The 21057-nt window shown below is 47.8% G+C and overlaps 1 protein-coding gene across 1 annotated transcript; it reads right to left on the minus strand.

Annotated features, from left to right (window-relative positions):
• Positions 1-1618: 1618 nt before the first annotated feature.
• LOC116223105 (TATA-binding protein-associated factor 172-like) lies at positions 1619-19293 on the minus strand. Its single transcript, XM_031578566.1, has 24 exons — positions 19264-19293; positions 18574-18714; positions 17784-17957; positions 17333-17536; positions 16292-16546; positions 15707-15899; positions 15255-15421; positions 14970-15126; positions 14660-14769; positions 13713-13914; positions 13155-13303; positions 12120-12272; positions 10983-11104; positions 10643-10810; positions 10161-10238; positions 9921-10050; positions 7319-7460; positions 6772-6902; positions 6124-6246; positions 5647-5799; positions 4987-5198; positions 3563-3722; positions 3269-3439; positions 1619-2810 (listed from the first exon to the last, which is right to left on the minus strand). The coding sequence occupies exons 1-24, from the start codon at positions 19291-19293 to the stop codon at positions 2661-2663; spliced, it is 3675 nt and encodes a 1224-aa protein (XP_031434426.1). The 3' UTR covers positions 1619-2660.
• Between the last annotated feature and the right edge of the window lie 1764 nt (positions 19294-21057).

A 21057-nucleotide genomic window follows, 5' to 3' on the forward strand; every position in this document is an offset into this window, starting at 1 on the left:
ATGGGTGGGTTTTCTTCACTTCTGCCTGTGGCCTGTTAGTTTCACTGGCAGGATCAATAACGCCTCTCACTGATGCTTCCGTTACCCTGACTTCCAAGTTCTCTTAAACTCATTTCTCAGATGAAGATGCCCATTCTTCTTCCAAAGGGCCAGGATTGCACCAATTTCAGTTGTGTTGTATAGATGCAGGTGTCCAGTGACATCATTAGTAAAGTCTGATATGTTCTCATCTCCACCTGCATGAGGGGAGCACATAAGGAGGAACCTCAGGGAATCGCTGCTCTGTGTAATTCCAAGATGAGGTTAAAGGTACAGATTATAAATTGAGAGAGGAGGAAGTGGGTTCTCCTGCTTGCACTGTATTTAGAACACATGGGCTGATTTAGCTCCTCCTATCTCCCTGTAACTGCATTCAGAACACATGGGCTGATTTAGCTCCTCCCAGCACCTCCTATCTCAACTGCATTCAGAACACGTGGGCTGATTTAGCTCCTCCCAGCACCTCCTATCTCAACTGCATTCAGAACATGTGGGCTGATTTAGCTCCTCCTAGGCTTTCAGGTCTTTTCAGCACCTATCTCTCCCTGTACCTTAGTAGCTATACTGCTGCATGGCTGGGTGCAAAGCTCAGGTTGCAGATTACAATGCATTCTGCTACTTAAATGGCAGTAAAAGATGACAGAGTGAATTGTCCACGGCTCTGGTACTCATGATGATGACAATGAGGGGGGGGGGGGGGGGGGGGTGAGAGACAGATGAGGACACTCGGAGTAGAAAAAGCAGCCACCAGAAATAATTGCTCTGAGCGATTTAGCGCTGTGCAGCTAGCAGCTAAGAGTCGGGTCTAAAAACAGAGCATGTTATGTCCGACACACTTTACACTGGTGCAATCAAATATACAGCAGCTATAGCCAATGCAGTCTGTGGGCAGGGATCTGCACACAGTACGTTCATATGACCTATACACTGCAGTGGACTCTGGGTTTGCCTGTGGCGGCACATTTAAGCTACACCACATACATCAATGGTGCATTTGGACATCCCACAGTCATCAGGACAGAAAGGTTTACAGGTTTACTCTAAACTGATATTTAAAGATGAAGCTCCAAATAGGAACATGTGGATTATTAAATTATACTTTAATATATATATTTATTATAATATATAAACACGCCAAGGTTGGTCCAGAGGAGCAGCAGCTGAAGCAAAGCTCAGGTGGCAATGACAGGAAGTGGGAGAAACTGCTTGAAGGTTAGTCACGTCCTCAGCAGCTCCACATCACTTCGTGGAGGTGCTCACAGCAGGTCACTTCAGAAGAAAAAGGTCACCATATCGGCTGTTCACGGAAAGGCCACACATCGAAGCGTTATGACTCATTACGTGGTTTTACCATTGAAGTCGGAATTCATGAAAAACACACGTACAATTTAATTAAATTACAGCCCCCTTGGGAGTGTTGACCTACCTGCAAGGAAAAGGTGTTAATAGAGTGTCAGGAAGAATTTATGCACGTCCAGATTGACTCAGAACCAGCATTTATCAACCCTTCTATGACAAATAAAAACGCAGAAATCAAAGCATTTATCAACCTTATGACAAATTAAAAAAGGCAGGCATCAAAGCTCAGTAGAATTTATTACCATTCTATCAGCTTTTACAAAGGCAAATTACAGAAATATTTACAAGTCTGTTTTTTTTTTGTATAGATTCTGTTGTCGTCACTTCATTTTACAAAAGTCTGGCAATGTAAGGGGAGCTCTTGGGGGGGGGGGGGGGGATGGAGGGGCACGTCCTGGTAGCCCTTTTGCAGTGCATTTCCAAAGGAGGCCGGCTAGTGAGGAGAACTCAGTTTGCAGCCATGCAGTGGATGTCTGGGCGTAAAGTCTTTCACCTGAGCACACCGAACAGCAGTTAAAAACACCAACAGTGACCGAGGGGGTGGGTGACAAGTCATGGAGCGCTGACTGTGTGGAACCTCAGCTGGAGGGGGGGGGAGGGGAGTACTCATGGCGCCCCCTTGTGGCTTGGAGGTCATTTCAGTCAGGGGTCTCCACAACACTTCCAGGGATCTCCCATCCTCCATCAACATGCCTTCAGCACACGGTAGCACCAAAGGTAAGCTGGAGTATGGTGGAGGAGAGTCGGCGTACATTTTTTTTTTGCCAACATGTCCAATCTCTACCCAGACGAGCACACTACATCACTCTCCACCGCCCAGAGTGTGAGCCTGTTGGGTTACTGCGCGCCTCGTCTGTGGACTGGGAGTCAATGATTCGAGGCAATTCATTCCTAATTTAGAAAACGTTCTCATGGTCACTCCACCCAGTCTGAGGGAGGGTGTGTGTGTGTGTGTGTGTGTGTGTGTGTGTGTAAGGGCATTTTAAAGAACTGTTTGGAGAGGTAGGGAAGGAAGGGTGGAAAGCGGGAGGAAGGGTGTGTTTGTACCCTACATATTAAGTTGTTCCACACACACACGTTCCCCACACACACACCTATGTTCCACACACATACACATATGTTCCACACACACACACATATGTTCCACACACACACACACACACACACACACAGCACCCTGGAGACTGGGTTGGGGGTGTGGGTCACTGTTGGCAGTGGGGTGAGCCTGGGGGTCAGGTATGAGGCTGCCCAGGGGGTCAGGTTTACTGAAGAGAGTGCATGAAGCTGTCCAGGTCGTACTCCGTCTCGTACTGCTGCTGGTCCCACAGGTCTCCCAGGCCGTCCAGCACGGACTTCATGGAGGCCTTCTCCGGGTTGGAGGAGGACGGCTCGCTCCGGTCCGCCTTCTCGTCCTACGCGCACACACACACACAAACAATACAATACAATGAGGACTTAGCCAGCCATCAAACAATGTGTGGGAGTATAAGTGGGAGGATGAGGGATGATGGCTGGGTTAAAAGTGGGTGGGCGATGACAATGGCTGACGCATTATTTATTCCTAGAAGAGTGGGTGTGTGTGTGTGTGTGTCACGGAGAATAGAGGATGGAAGGAAATGACCCACAGAACGGAATTTACAACAGTGAATTCCTATGTCATATGTGTGTGAACGTATACATGCATATGTGTGAATGTATACATGCATCCATAAGGACATTCCTGTGTGTACGTCATGTTCATGACACCAACATCATGGAGGGAACACAAAAAGCAGGGCACTGTGAGTCCATGTAAATGCATTAACTGTGGGTGTGTGGTACTTTCACATGGACATCCACACGCAGCCCGAGCGATCGCATGAGCACTGACCCGGTCTAGTGTGAAGAGGTTGAGGAGCTGGTCGGTGCCCATGCTCTGGAGGCTGGCGTTCTCCTGGCTGATGACCGTGTTGGCGATGCTCATCTTGAACTTCTGCAGGCCCATGATCTTCTCCTCTAAGGTACCTCTCGTGATCAGGCGGTACACGTTCACCACGCGTTTCTGTGGGGATGAGCACATCACGCCCCCAATTAGCTTAAGCACTCGTCACACGCGTGTATACATTCATAAACAACTGGAAAAACCAGGAGGCCCCCCAAGTCTGGCCCTGCCGGACTGCCGTACCTGTCCTATCCTGTGGGCACGGTCCATGGCCTGCAGGTCCCTCATGGGGTTCCAGTCGTGCTCCACGAACACCACTGTGTCGGCGCCGGTCAGATTCAGGCCCAGGCCACCGACATGGGTGGTGAGCAGCAGCACGTCGATGGACGGATCGTTGTTGAACCTGAGCGGAGGGAAGCAGATGGGTGTGTTGGAGAGGCAAGCAGTAGTACTGGTATGGATGTCCGCTCACAATGAAAATCAAGTGAAATCACGAGATGGAAAACATTGGCACAACAGTGGCCCTGGCTCCACCAACACCAAGTACCATTCAGATGCTAAATCAGTGCAACAACAACTACAGCAACAACAACCACAGCAAGTACAGCTAAAACACACAACTACACATGAGGTCATTGGGACGTGTAAAACATCATAAACATATGTAATATTATTATTCCAACTCCAGCTACTGTTCTAGATATGTAATGTTATTATTCCAACTCCAGCTACTGTTCTAGATATGTAATGTTATTATTCCAACTCCAGCTACTGTTCTAGATATGTAATGTTATTATTCCGACTCCTGTTCTAGATATGTAATGTTATTATTCCAACTCCAGCTACTATTCTAGATATGTAATGTTATTATTCCGACTCCAGCTACTGTTCTAGATATGTAATGTTATTATTCCAACTCCAGCTACTGTTCTAGATATGTAATGTTATTATTCCGACTCCAGCTACTGTTCTAGATATGTAATGTTATTATTCCAACTCCAGCTACTGTTCTAGATATGTAATGTTATTATTCCAACTCCAGCTACTGTTCTAGATATGTAATGTTATTATTCCAACTCCAGCTACTGTTCTAGATATGTAATGTTATTATTCCAACTCCAGCTACTGTTCTAGATATGTAATGTTATTATTCCGACTCCTGTTCTAGATATGTAATGTTATTATTCCAACTCCAGCTACTATTCTAGATATGTAATGTTATTATTCCGACTCCAGCTACTGTTCTAGATATGTAATGTTATTATTCCAACTCCAGCTACTGTTCTAGATATGTAATGTTATTATTCCGACTCCTGTTCTAGATATGTAATGTTATTATTCCGACTCCTGTTCTAGATATGTAATGTTATTATTCCAACTCCAGCTACTATTCTAGATATGTAATGTTATTATTCCGACTCCAGCTACTGTTCTAGATATGTAATGTTATTATTCCAACTCCAGCTACTGTTCTAGATATGTAATGTTATTATTCCAACTCCAGCTACTGTTCTAGATATGTAATGTTATTATTCCGACTCCAGCTACTGTTCTAGATATGTAATGTTATTGTTCCAACTCCTGCTAGTATTCTAGATATCTAATGTTAACTCCACGTGAGGTCATTGGGACATTGACGGGTTTGCGGTGCGCTGAGGGGCCTGTACCTGGACACTATGGAGTGGCGCTGGCCCGCGGGCACGCTGCCATCCAGCCGCATGTAGGTGACTGAGGGCAGCTGCGGCTTGAGCAGGTCCTGCTCCACGATGTCCAGCATGCTCTTGAGCTGGCAGAAGATGAGCACGCGGTGCTGCGCCACCACCGCCTCCGTGCCGCCATCCGCTCCACCCGCTGCGCCCAGACCGCAGTCCAGTAACAGCTACACCAGAGAGACAGAGAGACAGGTGAGCAATACTGCACGGTATTTGTATCTTAAATCCAGCAGTTATACATTAATACAATGCAAACACAAAAGAGAGAACAAACTGAAAAAACATGTCTAAGAGAGAGAGAGAGGGAGAGAGAGAGAGAGAGAGAGAGAGAGTGTGTGTGTGTGTGTGTGTGTGTGTGTGTGTGTGTGTGTGAGAAAAGAGAAGGAACAGAGAAAACATTCGGTGGAATAAGAAGAGTGTCCAGTCAGCTGCCATGTCATCATTTTTGAACAAGTCAAACTGAGTGCTGACATGAGGGCAAGGGGACGTGAAGGGGATGTGAGGGTTAGGGGACGTGAGGGCAAGGGGTCGTGAGGGGGATGTGAGGGTTAGGGTAGGAGAGCCGGCCCAGACAGAGGTCCCGAGCTGGCTGCTGTGGCTCTGGTTCTGGCGCACCTGTTTGAGGGCGGAGAGTTTGGGCGCGTGCTGCATGTCCCTGAGGCTGGAGCTCTGGGCGGCGAGCTGCTCGATGACGCGCTTGTACTCGGGGTGCTGTGGCGTCAGGACTAGGGCCGGGTGGTTACACAGCTTCCGCAGGTACTGCAGCGCCTGTGGGGTGGGGGGAGGGAGAGAGGGAGGGAGGGAGGGAGAGAGAGAGTAGATATGTAAATGAAATGGGTCTTCTGAGGTTTACTGACATGCAAAAATAAATGATGGCACCATAGTACTGCAGGTCCTGAAATCCCATACAGAATCAAAGGCCTCAGTCCTGTTCTAAGTTCCCTGAAAGGAGGTAGCCATGACTACCTCGTCTCTGCATTAACACAATTTTAGCCAACACACGAAAGCCACACGGCCCTCAGGACACACTTCAAAATGTTGCAGCTACGCTTTCAGACACCAAGGCAACCTCTGGGGGGAGAAGAGACTCACCTGGAAGACGTGTCCAGTGGCCTTGAGCTTCGGCTTCTCCTCTTCCTCTGGCTCTGTAGTGGAGATGGTGTCGTCCACGCTCACCTTGGCTCTGGACTTGGCAAAGTCTTCATACAACTGGACCTGGAAGAGGAAGAGGAGGAGAAGGACCGCGAGTGAGTAACTGACACTCCCCTAACCACAAGGCGAGTTCTGGGGAGTTCCTGCTTTTGAGAGTCCAACAAGTGTCTTCCACAAAAAAAAAACAAAGTTGAAAGTCCTGTTAAGATTCAGTCTAATCTGATCTAGGTTGCAGAGGTTAACACTGCAGTTTGGGAGCATGGGGAGAGAGAGAGAGAACTCGTCTATAACAGCACATTCATCAAGAGTTACACCCTGAACACGACGGAAGTCCACTTCCAGCTGGAAAGGCACATTGCAATTCCTCTTCCTCAAGACGTCCCCTTGCGCTCCGGCAGATGTGTCTAATTACCGTCAGAGCTCCGCAAACGGGTGTCTCCGCCCACGTATCAAGTTCAAGAATGTAGAACAGTGCAGTAGTATACTTTCAGTATACATATACATTTTCAAGCACAAGTACCGCCACAGTGTAAACCATAGCGCCGCTACATTATGTGTTGTGAGCAGAGTGGGAGTCGTATACTGTACCTGTAGGGGGCTGAGGTTGCAGTAGTAGTCCTGGATGATCTTGGGAGGCAGGTCTTGCAGCACGTCCTCCTTCATCCTCCTCAGGAGGAAGGGCAGCACTTGCCGATGCAGAGCCTCCATAGCCAGCACCCCTGGAGACAAAGCAGAGCGGTCAGCTCCGACCAAAGACCCTTTAACGTCACCTTCGATCTGGTTCGAGTGTGTGTGACCGAGTTAGGATGTGCATTCAGCTGCCAGACTACTCTAACCTATGGTAAACTGTCTAAACTTGTGTCTCTGCCTAGTTTTAATGAACTAGTAAAGGGGTTTCACCAAATCTTGATACAGTTTGACAATATGTCTTGGGAACTTGGACAAATATTTCCCGAGTTACCAAAACCGCATCATTAACAGCAAGCATCCCTGGAGACACCAAACTGGGTCACATTTTCACAAATAACATTCCATGCAGAAGCGTGACCGCAAGCAGAATACATTTACTCCATAATTCTGATACACAGTAGGAGGAAAGAGACACACTGGTTGAGGAGAGCCTGAGAGGACTCACCTGCCTCCTGCTCCCGAGACGAGCTCTTGGCATCGCGGCTGGCCAGGATTGGTTTTCCGTAGCGGGCGGCAAACTGACGCTCGGTGCCCAGGAAACCGGGCATGAGGAAGTCGAAGAGCGACCAAAGCTCCAGAACGTTGTTCTATGAGGACAAGGAGAACAGAGAAAGAGTTGAGAACACACACACCCTGCTCAGGCACAGACAGACAATTAATATCCTGTACGGAGTTTCGATGGACCAAATTTAGCAGATGGGAAAGACTTAACTACATCAACAAAATGTAGAACATAAGCCACACACTTGTCTGCCAACAATCTACAGTGGGTGTAAGAGGAAAGCAGAACATGTGAATTCAGCTGGCCTATGTCCAGTCAACAGCACTCCGTTGCAAATACAGCTTCAATGACCAAACCAGGAAAAGCTTGGAAAAAGGGCCTGGCAGCTCTCCAAGCTGGCTTCAGAAAACACGTCAAAATCTACGTCACCATCATGACTAAGCAAGAGTTTGACAAGATGCCAACGGAGAATCTCTCTTTCTCTCTCCCTCTCTTTCTCCACTGAGTTCACGAAATATCAATGCCATTCACTGGCATGAAGAGTGGAAAAGGGAATCATTATTGAGGCTTAATGCGGGTTTAGGGTATTGATCTGGAGTAGTGAACAAAGACCATGGGCAGTCTGGAGCTCAAAGGGATGATCTCCTTTAATTACACATCTGAAGGTCCCGAGGCACACAGAAAAGGAAATCCACGGCCTACGGCAAAAGTTCATCTCACATTCACCACAATCAACATTAATCTTTCACAGCTGCGGCAGTATGTTGCTTTCTATTAACAGGGATATAAAGAGTTGCAGGCCTGTTATTTTCAACTCTTTGAAGTATGAATGCAAACGCTGAGAGACAGGCTCTCTTGTCATCGCCCATTAGGACTATTACAAATCAGTGAAATGCACATTTACGTGGTGGATTAAACTTTTCTACAGCCATATGTTTAATCAAATCATAGCCTTGAGGTTTAATGGCCACTGTGGTCAGGGTTCTTGCACCATTTCAAAAGTAAAATTTAATGCTTTTTAAGACCTTTTTAAGACCTCAACAAATATAATTTAAGACCCAAAAATGTCACAATTTCTTTGGAATACTCAATTTATTGCCTCCTACAATGGAAATCACTGAACTTGTATCGTCTTTAGTAGGGATGGGTATCGTTTTTTATTTTTTTCCGATACCGGTGCTAAACCGATACTTTTAAAATGATACCGGTGCATAAACGGTGCCTGAACCGATACTTCTTTTAAAGCACAAAGCGACGATTGACGACATTAAAGAAAGGCTTTTTTTATTGCCAAGGCAATTTTTTTTCTTCAAATTGAACAATATATTAACTGTTTAAAGTATATTATAAATATAAATACATACAAAACACTTGGCTTCCAACTACAGCTTCAAACTTTTTAACTTCAAACTATGAACATTATATTAACTGTAAACAACAGTTTATAGTATACTTAAATAAATAAATACAAAAAACAGCTTCAAACTTCTTTTGCAAAAATAGTATTATTGGAGTCAAAAATGTATTATTTTGTTTGCATTTATTTCATGAAATTTCACCATTTTATGATTTGTTTATACCTATCTTTTCTATATTGTTTATAGTTAATCTTGTTACTTGAACACACTGAGTACGAGAAAATGTGTACTGCCCCTTTAAGAGACTACCTTTAGCTGTCATCTCCGTTTATTTTTCAGTCTTCGGTTGCTGATCTGCCTTTGACTCTTGCCTTCTCTCCCCTCTTTTCACGCAATTTTTTTGTTGCATTTGCTGCCCGTCGCAATGTTTTAATCTTTTTGTGCGAAATACAGTCACACTTTTGACCGTTTACCTTTCGGTATTTTCTCTGTTAAAAGGTTGATTGACTAGTTCTGTTTGTGCTTGCTCTGTGAAATGCTGCATGCTCTTCACTGTCGTAAGACTGTTGCTATGAAAACACCAATGAGCGTGAGCGACACAGGAAAAAGTTTACATTGGGAGCTGGGGCAGTTTTACATGTGCCCCACGGAATCTGCCTAGCGACCGTGTTCTATTTGCTCAGGCACCGAAATGAAGCACCGAAATCTGCGTTGCACTTCCCCATCTTCTTTGCATTTTGAACCTCACATCGACAACCGCGTAATGGCGACACGCAGCCTGACGTCAGCGTCTGTAGCCGACGTACCGTAAACAGCTATTAAATTGCGGAGACTCAATTCACACAATACTAAATGAATCAACTATTAGATGTTTTACGATGCGCCACTGTGCTTTCTCATCGTCATTAAGCGCACCGGCAAAAAAATTAATACCTACAGCAACTTTACGTGAAATTTAAGACCTTAATTACCCGAATTTTAATTTAAGACATTTTAAGACTTTTTAAGGACCCGCGGGAACCCTGGCGGTCTATGAGGTACAATTCTCAAAGAATCAGAGCAGCTGCCAAGGACCTTTTTTAGGGTTTGGAAATGTCTTGAGTGAAACCGCTGAAAAGTTCTATGCAAAGAATATACTTCTCATATTAAAGACTAAACCCTCACCACAGAGGAGGACATGTTCTCACCTGGATTGGCGTTCCCGACAGGATGACACGGAAGTTGGCCGCTATCTGCTTGATGGCCTTGGAAAGCTTGGTCTTCCCATTCTTAATGACATGGCCCTCATCCAGGATACAATAATTAAATTTAATATTCCTGAAAAAGAAAAAACACCTCACTTGAGCGCACTGGGGTAGAATGAAGAAAGCGTAAACGTGATAAAAAAAAAAAAAAGAAGTTTAACAAAAGACGGCCAGTGGTGTTACCTAAAAAAGTCGATGTCATTCCTTACGACATCATAAGACGCTACCACGAGGTTGTGTTTCTTCACCTGATGCTGTAACCTGTGGAGAGGAGACAGTCGTTCACTCTTCACTTTCTAATAAAAGATGACAAGAACCAATTTGGATTTCCTACGGGGCTGCTTTCAAAACAGCAACAGAGGCATAACATATGGCCGCCGGTGAGTAACAGCAGAGCAGTAAACAATGATGCTAATTATTAGCAGCTAATCTGTTGGTCATCTTGGGTTTGCACTGATACTGTATACAGGGTTACCTATAATCAAAATGATCCACTCATTATTAGGACTGTCCCCTGTCGAGCCCAATGATCATCCTAAAAGAAACATTCAATGCTAACGCAATGCTAACTCAATGCTAACTCAAGTGCTTCATGTGCCGCTTCTCAGACTAATTGAGCTTGTTGGCGTCACAGGCTGATGAAGTGTTTGGGGCCTGGAGCTGACCTTGCTCTCTCTGTTGGAGGTCCAGTGTAGTGCAGGGGGTTCAGGAACTCTTTAGTGCAGAACTTGCCCACCTCGTCCACCCAGTGGCCAGTCAGCGTAGGGGGGCACACTACCAGCGAGGGCAGGGGAGTACTGTCTGCAGCCTTGGTCTTGGCATACTCCTGCACCCTACACACACACACACACACACAAATCAATCACCCAGAAACAAACTACCAAGGCTGGATAGCAGTGACCACAATAATGTGGCAGATAACGGTAATATCTGTGTGGTCCTATGGTGCGGATTTTGGTAGACCTCGTCCATAGATGCCATACACAATGACAGGCGCAGGGGTACCTGAGGAAGTGGTCTCCTGCCAGGATGCAGATGGACTGAAGGGTCTTCCCAAGACCCATGTCATCACACAGTATGCCATGCAGCTTGTACTTGTTGAGGAAGGAGAGCCAGTTCACTCCATCCTGTAGGGGGAGAACAGTGAAGTTTCCATGCCAAGGACACAAGAAAGAAACTTTTATAATGAAGATCTACCGGTCTCTTTGACAACCACAACACCTACCCTTGCCTCCAATGACTGTCCTAAAAGCCTATCTTTAAAACATTGCACGGATCACTCCTCTGACGTATTCACCCCTACCCTCACAGCTTCCCCTTGTATAGCAGATCTCATGCATCACTCAGAGAGAGAGAGAGTGTGTGTGTGTGTGTGTGTGTGTGTGTATGTGTGTGTGTCTAATCCCCAGTGTGCTGGCACCCCTCCTGCGGACCCCTGGGTGTGTTTTAGCTAATTGATCCGTGGGTGTTCATTTAGGCCGATGGATGCTGGAGCAGCGCAGGACACACACACACACACACACAACCTCCTCTGGACGGCGTAGGGGCAATCCATTTTTGCAAATTTTATATTTGTCATGTCCAAATGCAATTTGTTGTCAGCATCCTCCCCTCCAATCCCCTCCGCAGTGTAGTCTGGGAGGCCAAAGCTATTTGTGAGGCTGGCAGAAATACGGCCAGGACTGGAGGCCCAGAAAGTGCCGAGTTGCATCATGCAGTCAGCATAAATACTGCGGGCCAAGGGTAGACAATGCAGTGTGTGTGTGTGCGTGTGTGTGTGTGTGTGTGTGTGTGTGTGTGTGTGTGTGTGTACGTACACACACAACTACTTCTAACATCAAGGCACCCTGCAGGCCGTGTGGAATGGGTTGAGAGGTATGAATAATTCATGACACGATTTGGAAATTGATGACCATGGAAGCACAAAGTAACAAAACATTTGGTGTCAAAACGAAAACCCAGTTTTGGGTACGGCTGTGCAACATAGTTTAGGGAAACTGACGCAGATTTCCATTACGTTTTTGTACAGTAGGATATTATTTTAATATTAATATAATTATGAGGAATTTAAACTTAAATTTCCTCATTCACATCAAATGCCTATCATGAACCCTACACACACACACACACACACACACACACCTGCTGATACTTCCTCAGCTCAGCCTTGATGGGCACTGGGATCTTGTAGTTCTCCAGCTTCCTGCTGTCCAGTAGCTGTTCCAGGAAGTGCCTCTCCCGGGCCTTCTGGCGGATCAGGTCATCAGACATGGATGGGGGGTCTGGGATACCAGCCTAGTGACGCACACACACACACAAACACATCATTGAGATCTGATTATGTGAAATACAGTTAATCATACACCATTACACTGTTCTACTGTGAGACCAGCAGAAGAGAAACTGAGCATTAACAAAATGGTTGACTAAACAGGAAGCTACACACAAACGGCAAGAAAAAAATATGAATAGTGCGTGCTATGCATGTTAAATCAATATGCCATTACAGCAGTATCTAAATAATCTTCTAATGAAGCTGTGGCTTTTTGATATTAGAAATGAAATCAGACACTCATACAGGTAGCCCAATTGATACTCCTATTATCCATTATAAGTTGAGGTATTCTGCCCCCTTCTGGACACCGACTGAAACAGCTCATTCACACTTTCAGTACGCAGTTTACAAAAATGAACCACCACCTGTTTGAGCATATGAAGCCAAAATGAATGGGACTAGTTGCCGTGACAATGGCTTGTACGTGTGCAAGTACTTGTCTGTCTCGTGAGTCTTTGACTGCAAATACTGGGATGTGCAGGGGAGCAAAAGCAGGAGTGTTTGTTCATCTGCAGCACTAAACGTCCTGTGTGAGTTTCAGTGTTTATGTAGGAGAGTGTGTGTGAGTGTGTGCATTTACATTTAGTCATTTAGTCATTTAGCAGACGCTTTTATCCAAAGCGACTTACATATGTGCGACTTACAATGTATACACATTTTACATTTACACTGATGGCACACTGCACATCAGGAGCAATTAGGGGTTCAGTGTCTTGCTCAAGGACGCTTCGACAGGGAATCGAACTAGCAACCTGCTGATTACTAAACGACTTCTCTACCTACTGTACCACTGTCGCCCCGTGTGCGAGTGAGAGTGTGTGCGAGTGCGAGTGTGTTCACACCTCCAGTGGCAGTAGTCTGATGAGCGTGGCGAAGCACTGCGTGGCCATGAAGCGCACGCTGTCGCTGGGGTCACTCATGCGGCCCAGCACGGGCACCACCAGCAGCACGATGTAGGGGACGATGTCCACGTCCAGCTGCTCCATCACACCTGCAGCAGCACACCGTCAAGGAACAACACACACACACACAGGGGGGCCATCAGAGCACCACACACACACACACCACACACACACACACACACACACACACACACACACACACACAGGGGGGCCACTCGGAGCACCAAACACACACACCCACACGGGGGCCACTCAGAGCACCAAACACACAGGATACAGAAACACACACACACAGCCCACATAAACAAACACACACACACACACACACACAGGATACTTAAACACACACACACACACACACACACACGTTTAACTGCCATTTCACACTGCCAAGGCATTAGTAGGAGCCATTAACTTCCTGAAGGTTTAGATGTCACGTATCTGCTCTAATCGAGACCATAAACACAATGGGGGGGGCGAGTGCTTGTGAGAGGATACAGGCCAGCGCCTCGATGGCTCCCTCCTGCTTGGTGCTGTTGTCGATGGCGCCCAGCCAGGGCAGCACGCGCTCCAGGAAGATCTCCATGGTCTCCAGCGTAGCGATCTTGCTGAGCACCCCGACGCAGCGCGCAGCCATGTGCCGCACGGCCGTGTAGGGGTGCTGCAGACACAGGCACAGGTGGGGCAGCTGCTCCAGGAGCTACGGGAGAGGAGGAGGAGGAGTCAGTGGAGGTAGAGAGAAAAGGAGGAGGGGTGGAGCAGAAGAGGAAAGGAGAAGCGATGACGGGGGCGTGTGTGTGTACACACACGTCAAGATAAAGAGAATCAATAGATGAATATGAGGGGATGAAGGAGCGAGAGGGGAATGAAAGAAAGGCGAAAAGGGGAGGATGAAAGGATGACAGAGAGAGGGGTAGGAGAGGGGTAGAGAACACCACGTGTGATCCGTTAATGCACTTCCCCATCAAATCCTCCCGAGCAAAGACACGGAGAGTTAAAGAACCCGCGCTCTCCAGCCTTCAGAACAAAACTAAGGAATGATGACAGCGAGCAGCAGAGCCCCCGTGCCTCGACAAGCACAACATGTTCCGTTCCCTTCCCAGTCACCCGTCAGACCAGAAGGCCCGTGTTCTCAAACAGCATCAAGTGTACAAGTGACGATGCAACCGTCACCTCTCAGCAGATGTCACATTCTTAGCAGTCACATTCAATTTGAGGAAAAGAAAAAAACGAGAAAAAAAGAAAAACTCCAGAGGCGTGTGACTGAGGGGGGGGGGGGGGGGGGGGGGGTGTGCTGACAGAGCTGCAGATACATGCTCCGCGTCTGGAAACCACACTGAGGTGAGCGGTTATGCGGTTGCAGTTGCACTGCAGGCAAGAGTCTTCAGAGTGTGTGTGTGTGTGTGTGCATGCAGAGTGTTGGTGTTCTGGGACGGGAGTCTCACCAAGGGGATGAGTTGGGGAGCGATGGCCCCGGCCACCACCTCCAGGACCTGCAGAGAGCCCACCAGCTCCTGGGCCACCGTGTCTCCTTTCTCCAGCAACAACGGGACATCTATTCAACGCAACACACAGAGCGCACAAACAAATGAAAAACAGACATAGTACAGACATTGTGTGTGTGTGCACTCACACCACACACAGTTTATAAAACCGTCGTATTGACTTAATGACTTATGTATCCGTCAGGTTTTTCTGATGCATATTAGGTGGAAAACGCCAAGCGGGCGGAGCGGATGTCTAAAGGGGTCTCACCCAGACCCTCTCTGCCCTCCACCACGGCTTTCAGGGGGCCAATCATGGTCTCCCACAGGAAGGGCAGCGCCATGGTCAACTGCGCCCCGAAGTGCTTGGTGATGGTCGTCAGGGAGAACTCTGCGCCTCTTCGCTGGATGAGACTCGGTTTCTTGCTCTACAGACCACCATCATTGAAAAGGAGAAAAAAGAAAACAAGATGCATGAGAACGGCGCAAGTGCTCAACCACGAACATGGTGATGGGCTAAATGTGTTAGTGATGGAGAAAGTTCAGACTGGTTTACCTCATCGGTGTCCATGGTTGCGGTGCTGTTTGGGGCCACCTCGCTGGAGAGGTTCTTGGGGGGTTTGGGCGCGGGGCCCCTCTTGCTGGTGACTGCAAAAGCAGCCTTCTGGTGCAGGTAGAGCGTGATGATGCCCTTGGTCTTGCTCACCATATGGTGAGCACCATCTGAAACATCAGTAGTATCAGAACATGAATATATGAGTGAAAATCAGACCGCGCCAACACTACAGAACGCAGTTTTAAACGTCCCTCGAAAATAAAACCAACTGGACATCACAGGCAGTCCAAGACGAGCTCAATCTTTGCAGCAAAGACACCAAGTAATGGACACAGCGTTTTCATGGACCACAGGTCTGTGTGTGTGTGTGTGTGTGTGTGTGTGTGGTACACAGGTCTAGCTTGCAGTCAAGCCCTGCATTTCATTAGTGAAAGTGTGAAAAGAGAACGGACCTCTGCCTCCCTCCTGGCTGGCATTGCCCCCGGCGGGCGCGGCGGGCGTCGGGGTGGGGCAGGAGACGCTGGGGGTGAGCAGGGGGTCCACGCAGAGTGAGGAGCACAGGTTGCGCAGCACCTTGGAGTTGGGGCAGGGCGTGCGGCCAGCGCACCTCTGCAGCAGTCGGGCGATGGCCGCTGCAGCGTGACCCTGAAACACGGGGGAGAGAAGAGAACATTTACAGATCATGAAATACATGGGTCTCATGACACCTTTATGCAAGCAGGACACAGTATGGATGAGCCATGAAACCTCTGAAGAGATTCATGCATAATATGGATAGAAATAAAATGTAAACAAACAGATAAGATTGAGTAAGTGTGAGAAAGTGAGTGTGAGTATCAAATCTGCCAGGCTTGTCCCCTGCAGGTATCCCATATTCTTACCTAGCAGACAGGCAGGGAAAGCTCAAAGAAAACAGTTAAATCACAATATCACCTGAGCAAGCCATAATAAGCTGATGAGCTCCAAATGAATGTGATCTGGGGGCCCAGACTAATGCTTTTGTCTCTCCTCCTCCTTCAACTCCTCCTCCTCCTCACCTGGACCAGCGTGTTCTCCTCGCGCCGTGCCGCCTCCATGAGCGGGCGCACCAGCGGGTTGAGGCGCTCGGGCAGCGGGCCCAGGCCCACGGCGGCGCAGGCGCAGAAGGTGTGCACGCGCAGCTGCAGCCGCTGCCACTCGCTGCCTGCCTCCGCCGCGGCCGCCGCCGCCTGCTGGTGCTTCCCCTCCAGCGCCGCCCACGTCTGGGAGCACGTGTTCACCTCCGCCGTCATCTCCGAGAAGACCGTGGTCACCTGCGGACGGAGGAGGGAGAGGGGACAGACAGACAGAGAGAAAGAGTGAGGAAGGGAGAGGGGAGATAGACGGGAAGAGAGAGAGAGAGAGAGAGAGAGAGAGAAAAAGAGTGAGGGAGAGGGGAGACACAGACAGGAAGAAAGAAAGAAAGAAAGAAAGAGAGAAAAAAAAATACTATAAGTGTCAGGCCATTTTATTTAGGTCTCCAGAAGTGTGAAGCCTGCTCACTTGTAGAACACCTATACACAATCACACACACACACACACACACACACACACACACACACACACACACACACACACACACACACACACACACAGAGACACACTCTGAGAAAAAAAACTGCTAATTAGGTTAATGACAACAACAGCCTCTATAGGCCTTCTTTATGTCTAGAGAAGCAATTCCACAGGGCAGTGGAGCAAACAATTGTGTCTATTGTGTCTAAGTGTTCTTTAAGCAAGATCCAATCTAGGGCAGTCATTCCCATTTCCTGCATCTTAAATCAAGGATCTTAACAAGTTCCTGCATGTGTTCACATTTTAACTTCCCTGAAGATGGACAGAATGTCTAGTTCCCCTTCAGGAGCGAGACTTTGGAACTGATGTCATTTTTAGTATGTGCACTTTGTCATGTTGACTAAGTTCACTCTTAACGTGTGTGTGTGTGTGTGTGTGTGTGTGTGTATATATATATATATATATATATGACCTTGTGGATGTGTCATGTGGAGGGGTTAATTTCCACGTATGAGTGTGAGCGTGTGTGTACGTGAGATACTGACCAGCTCGTTGGCCTGGTCGATGGTGAGCACGCTGCAGTTGAAGCGCTCGTGCACGTGCAGCTGGGCGTCAGCCAGCAGTGCGATGAGCTGCTTGCACTCGGTCTGCACCCGCGTGAAGGGGATGGCGATCTCGTCGTAGTACAGATGCTCCGACAGGATGGCCAGCAGCCGCGGCTGTACCATACTAGACACCAGCTCACTCTCCTGGAGAAGAGGAGATGAAAAGGGAGAGGGAGATAGAAAGGGAGAGAGACATTGTCACATTTTAACTTCAAAATCTAAGCAGGTTATGGGTTCCACATAACATTCTATATTAACTCTTCGTGGATTGTTTTCAAAATTGGCAAAAAATGAAGAAATCAAAATCATATACTCTTGTGCCCACACACACACACACACACACACACACACACACACACACACACACACACACACACACACGCACACGCACCTTCTGCTCAGCGGCCCACTCACACAGCACCATGGTGACGGCGATGCGCTGCAGAGCAGACTTGGAGTTGAGGTGGAAGAGCAGCAGCTGGGCCAGAGACTCGGCTGGCCGGATCTCCTGGGGTCCGCTGTTGATGCGCGGGTCACAGATGCTGCGGCACAGCACCCCCAACAGCCTGAGAGACGACACACACACACACACGCGCTCAGTACAACAGCTTGCCACAGTGCATCCAAACATTCAAACACAGCACCCCCAACAGCCTAGGAGACGACACACACACGCGCTCAGTACAACAGCTTGCCACAGTGCATCCAAACATTCAAACACAGCACCCCCTACAGCCTGGGAGACGACACACACACGCGTCCAGTACAACAGGCTTGCCACAGTGCATCCAAACATTCAAACACAGCACCCCCTACAGCCTGGGAGACGACACACACACGCGCTCAGTACAACAGCTTGCCACAGTGCATCCAAACATTCAAACACAGCACCCCCAGCAGCCTGGGAGACGACATGCGCTCGGTACAACAGCTTGCCACAGTGCTGACCGGCTGGCTATGCATCCAAACATTCAAAATATAATGAAAGGGTTGCAGGCTTGCATTTAAAAATCACGAGCATACGCTATGAATAACTAAGCATAACGAGAAAGTGAAAAAGACTAAAAAATAAATAAATAAAGTGTGTGTTGACTAACTAAGTCAGTAGACTGAGTGAATGAACGAACGATACGAAAACGACCACCAACACAAAAAATGAGATCCGATGCGCCGTCACTCACCTTGGCAGACATTAGACGCGCCCTCATCACCAGTAGTCGCGGGTGGCGGGGTCTTCGGTCACCGTGCTCCGCCCCGGCGATGTACTCCTGCACCGTCTCCTTCACCTGACCGCCTAACCTGGTGAGCTTACCAGACTTCTCCTGAACGCAGCCAGCAGATTGGATAAAAAATAAATAAATAAATAAATAAATAAATAAATTAAAAAACAGCTGGTGAGAAAACTGAGCACTCTGAGGAACCTGGATTTGGCATACAAAATTGTCGGAGCAGTTTAGTGATCAATTCAACTGGATTTTACTTCAGGCTAATAAAGCAAGTGCAGACACGACGTGGCGGTGGTGATTGGCTGTGTGTGTGTGTGTGTGTGTGTGTGTGTACCAAACATGGGAAATCATTCTCCCTCCCAACAAGAATTGTGTGTTGTGAGAATGATTTCCCATGTCTATCAAGAAGATTTTATGCAAAATGACTTAAGCACTCTTTTAATACACTCATAATCTCAATTGATGCTCCAACTATCTATGCAATTTATACACTTACAGTTTTGTGTTCACCGTGAGCTCCAGAGCCATGCAATCATAGCTTAATCAACTGAACAACATGAGCATCAGTTGACTTCCATGAAGCACACAATACTACAAATGGATGCTTAAAAGACCTGAAACAGGTCTGGCGGAGACTGGGCTGACCTTTGAGCGGGGCTTGACCTCCAGCAGCATGTTGAGGTCGATGGGGATGTGGACAGCCCTGCATCATCAGGCAAAGCCACGCCCCATCCAGGACAGCTTGGCCGCCCACCACGTATTTGGGGCAAGGCTTGCCTCAGAAGCTCCTCCACACCTGCAAAACAGACCAATCAGGCATCAGCATACCACAAACCCATGCATCCGTAGAGTTAGAGTTAGGACTAATCTATGTCCTGATGCTTTGAGCATGTGAGTAATGTTGCATGTGTGGCTTTCAGAGATATGGGTATGTGAAGTATGACAACCACACCTTGTGAACCAGATTGTATGTTTAATGAGGGCAAAACACTTCTGTTGGAACACGAGTGTGTTGAATATGGAAGATGAGGCTGCAATGTTAAAGTATAAAACGCTTGTGTGTTGTGTGTTCTCTGTGTGGTGTGTGTGTGTGTGTGTGTGTGTTTGCTTAATGGAACTGTATTGTAGACTGCAGACCCTTCTGAATGAGATCCAGTATCTCTGGGTTGCTCTCCAGGATGCAGGACTGAAAGATGTGTCCTCAGCATGTCCTGGCAGGATGGGGTTCAGCCACACTGGCACAGTTCTGCACAGACAGACAGACAACGCGTCAGAAACACTGCAGACCAGTCATTGCATTTGAATTGTTTTGAACCACACAGTGGGCGCGCCATTAGCGCACACACAACAACCCTGCTCAGCTTTCGACAGTAGTGTGAAGAGAGTCTCCAGCGCTGCCTTGCGCACGAGATGAGATGGTGTGGCGCAGGAAGGGCCAGACGCGAGGACCAGGACTGTCAGGGACTCCTGCATGCTGGGAAAACACAGAGGCACATTGACGCGTCTCTCTTACATGTGCAACATTTAATGTACAGCGGACATGCAGTGCAGTGGGGGCTGTGTGTCACTTTTTCCAAAAGTCAAGTTCGAGAGTGATTGAAACATTTGAGCAAACACATAAATCGTTTGAATTAATTCAAAATTCACAAATGTTTCCTACTTGTCTGGTTACTGGATTTCTTTGTTCTGTTTTTGTAAAAGTGAATGCAGCCCTCTCTTGACTCATCCCTTCCCACGAACTGCTAAATAAGGCTAACTAGGAGGCAATCCAGCCTGAACTACAGCTAGCCCTTGGGTGTAAGTGACCTTGTTTTGATCTCCAAACAGCAATAGCTGACTGATGTGTGCCGACTACGCTCTCGGTGTGGGCAGAGAAGTGGGAGGTGGGCGTACTTGCACTCGCGGACTTCTGGGTAGGTGAGAAGTGAGGACAGCAGGGTCATGATGCTGTTGGTGGAGCGGTGAGGTCATCCAGCTCAAGGAGAGCATTCCCAGAGGATGTTCACGATGAAAGGGACTGTTATTGGCGATAACAGGCACAGTGTTAAGGACAGGCACAGTGTTAAGGACAGGCACAGTTTTAAGGACAGGCACAGTTTTAAGGACAGGCACAGTTTTAAGGACAGGCACAGTTTTTCTACGGGCAAACCTCTCCAAAAGCTCCAAACAAGCCCCCCTTACCTTGGGGAGCTGCAGCTGCACCAGCCCGTCCACCACGGGGATGAGGGCGGCGGCTGCCACCGCACGCACGTCATCGTCCAGGTCCTGCAGACCCTCGGTGATGGCAGGGAGCACTCTGGGCAGCAGGTCTGCGATCAGGTCCTGGTCAAGCAGCGCAAACAGAGGTCAAAGTCTAAACCCTGACAGAGCAACTCATGTTGCTACAACAGTGCCTACCAGGAAATTATAAAATCCTGGTATATTAATTATTAAATATAT

This window comes from Clupea harengus, chromosome 13, assembly GCF_900700415.2.
Source record: "Clupea harengus chromosome 13, Ch_v2.0.2, whole genome shotgun sequence".
In the NCBI taxonomy this organism is placed as follows: domain Eukaryota; kingdom Metazoa; phylum Chordata; class Actinopteri; order Clupeiformes; family Clupeidae; genus Clupea; species Clupea harengus.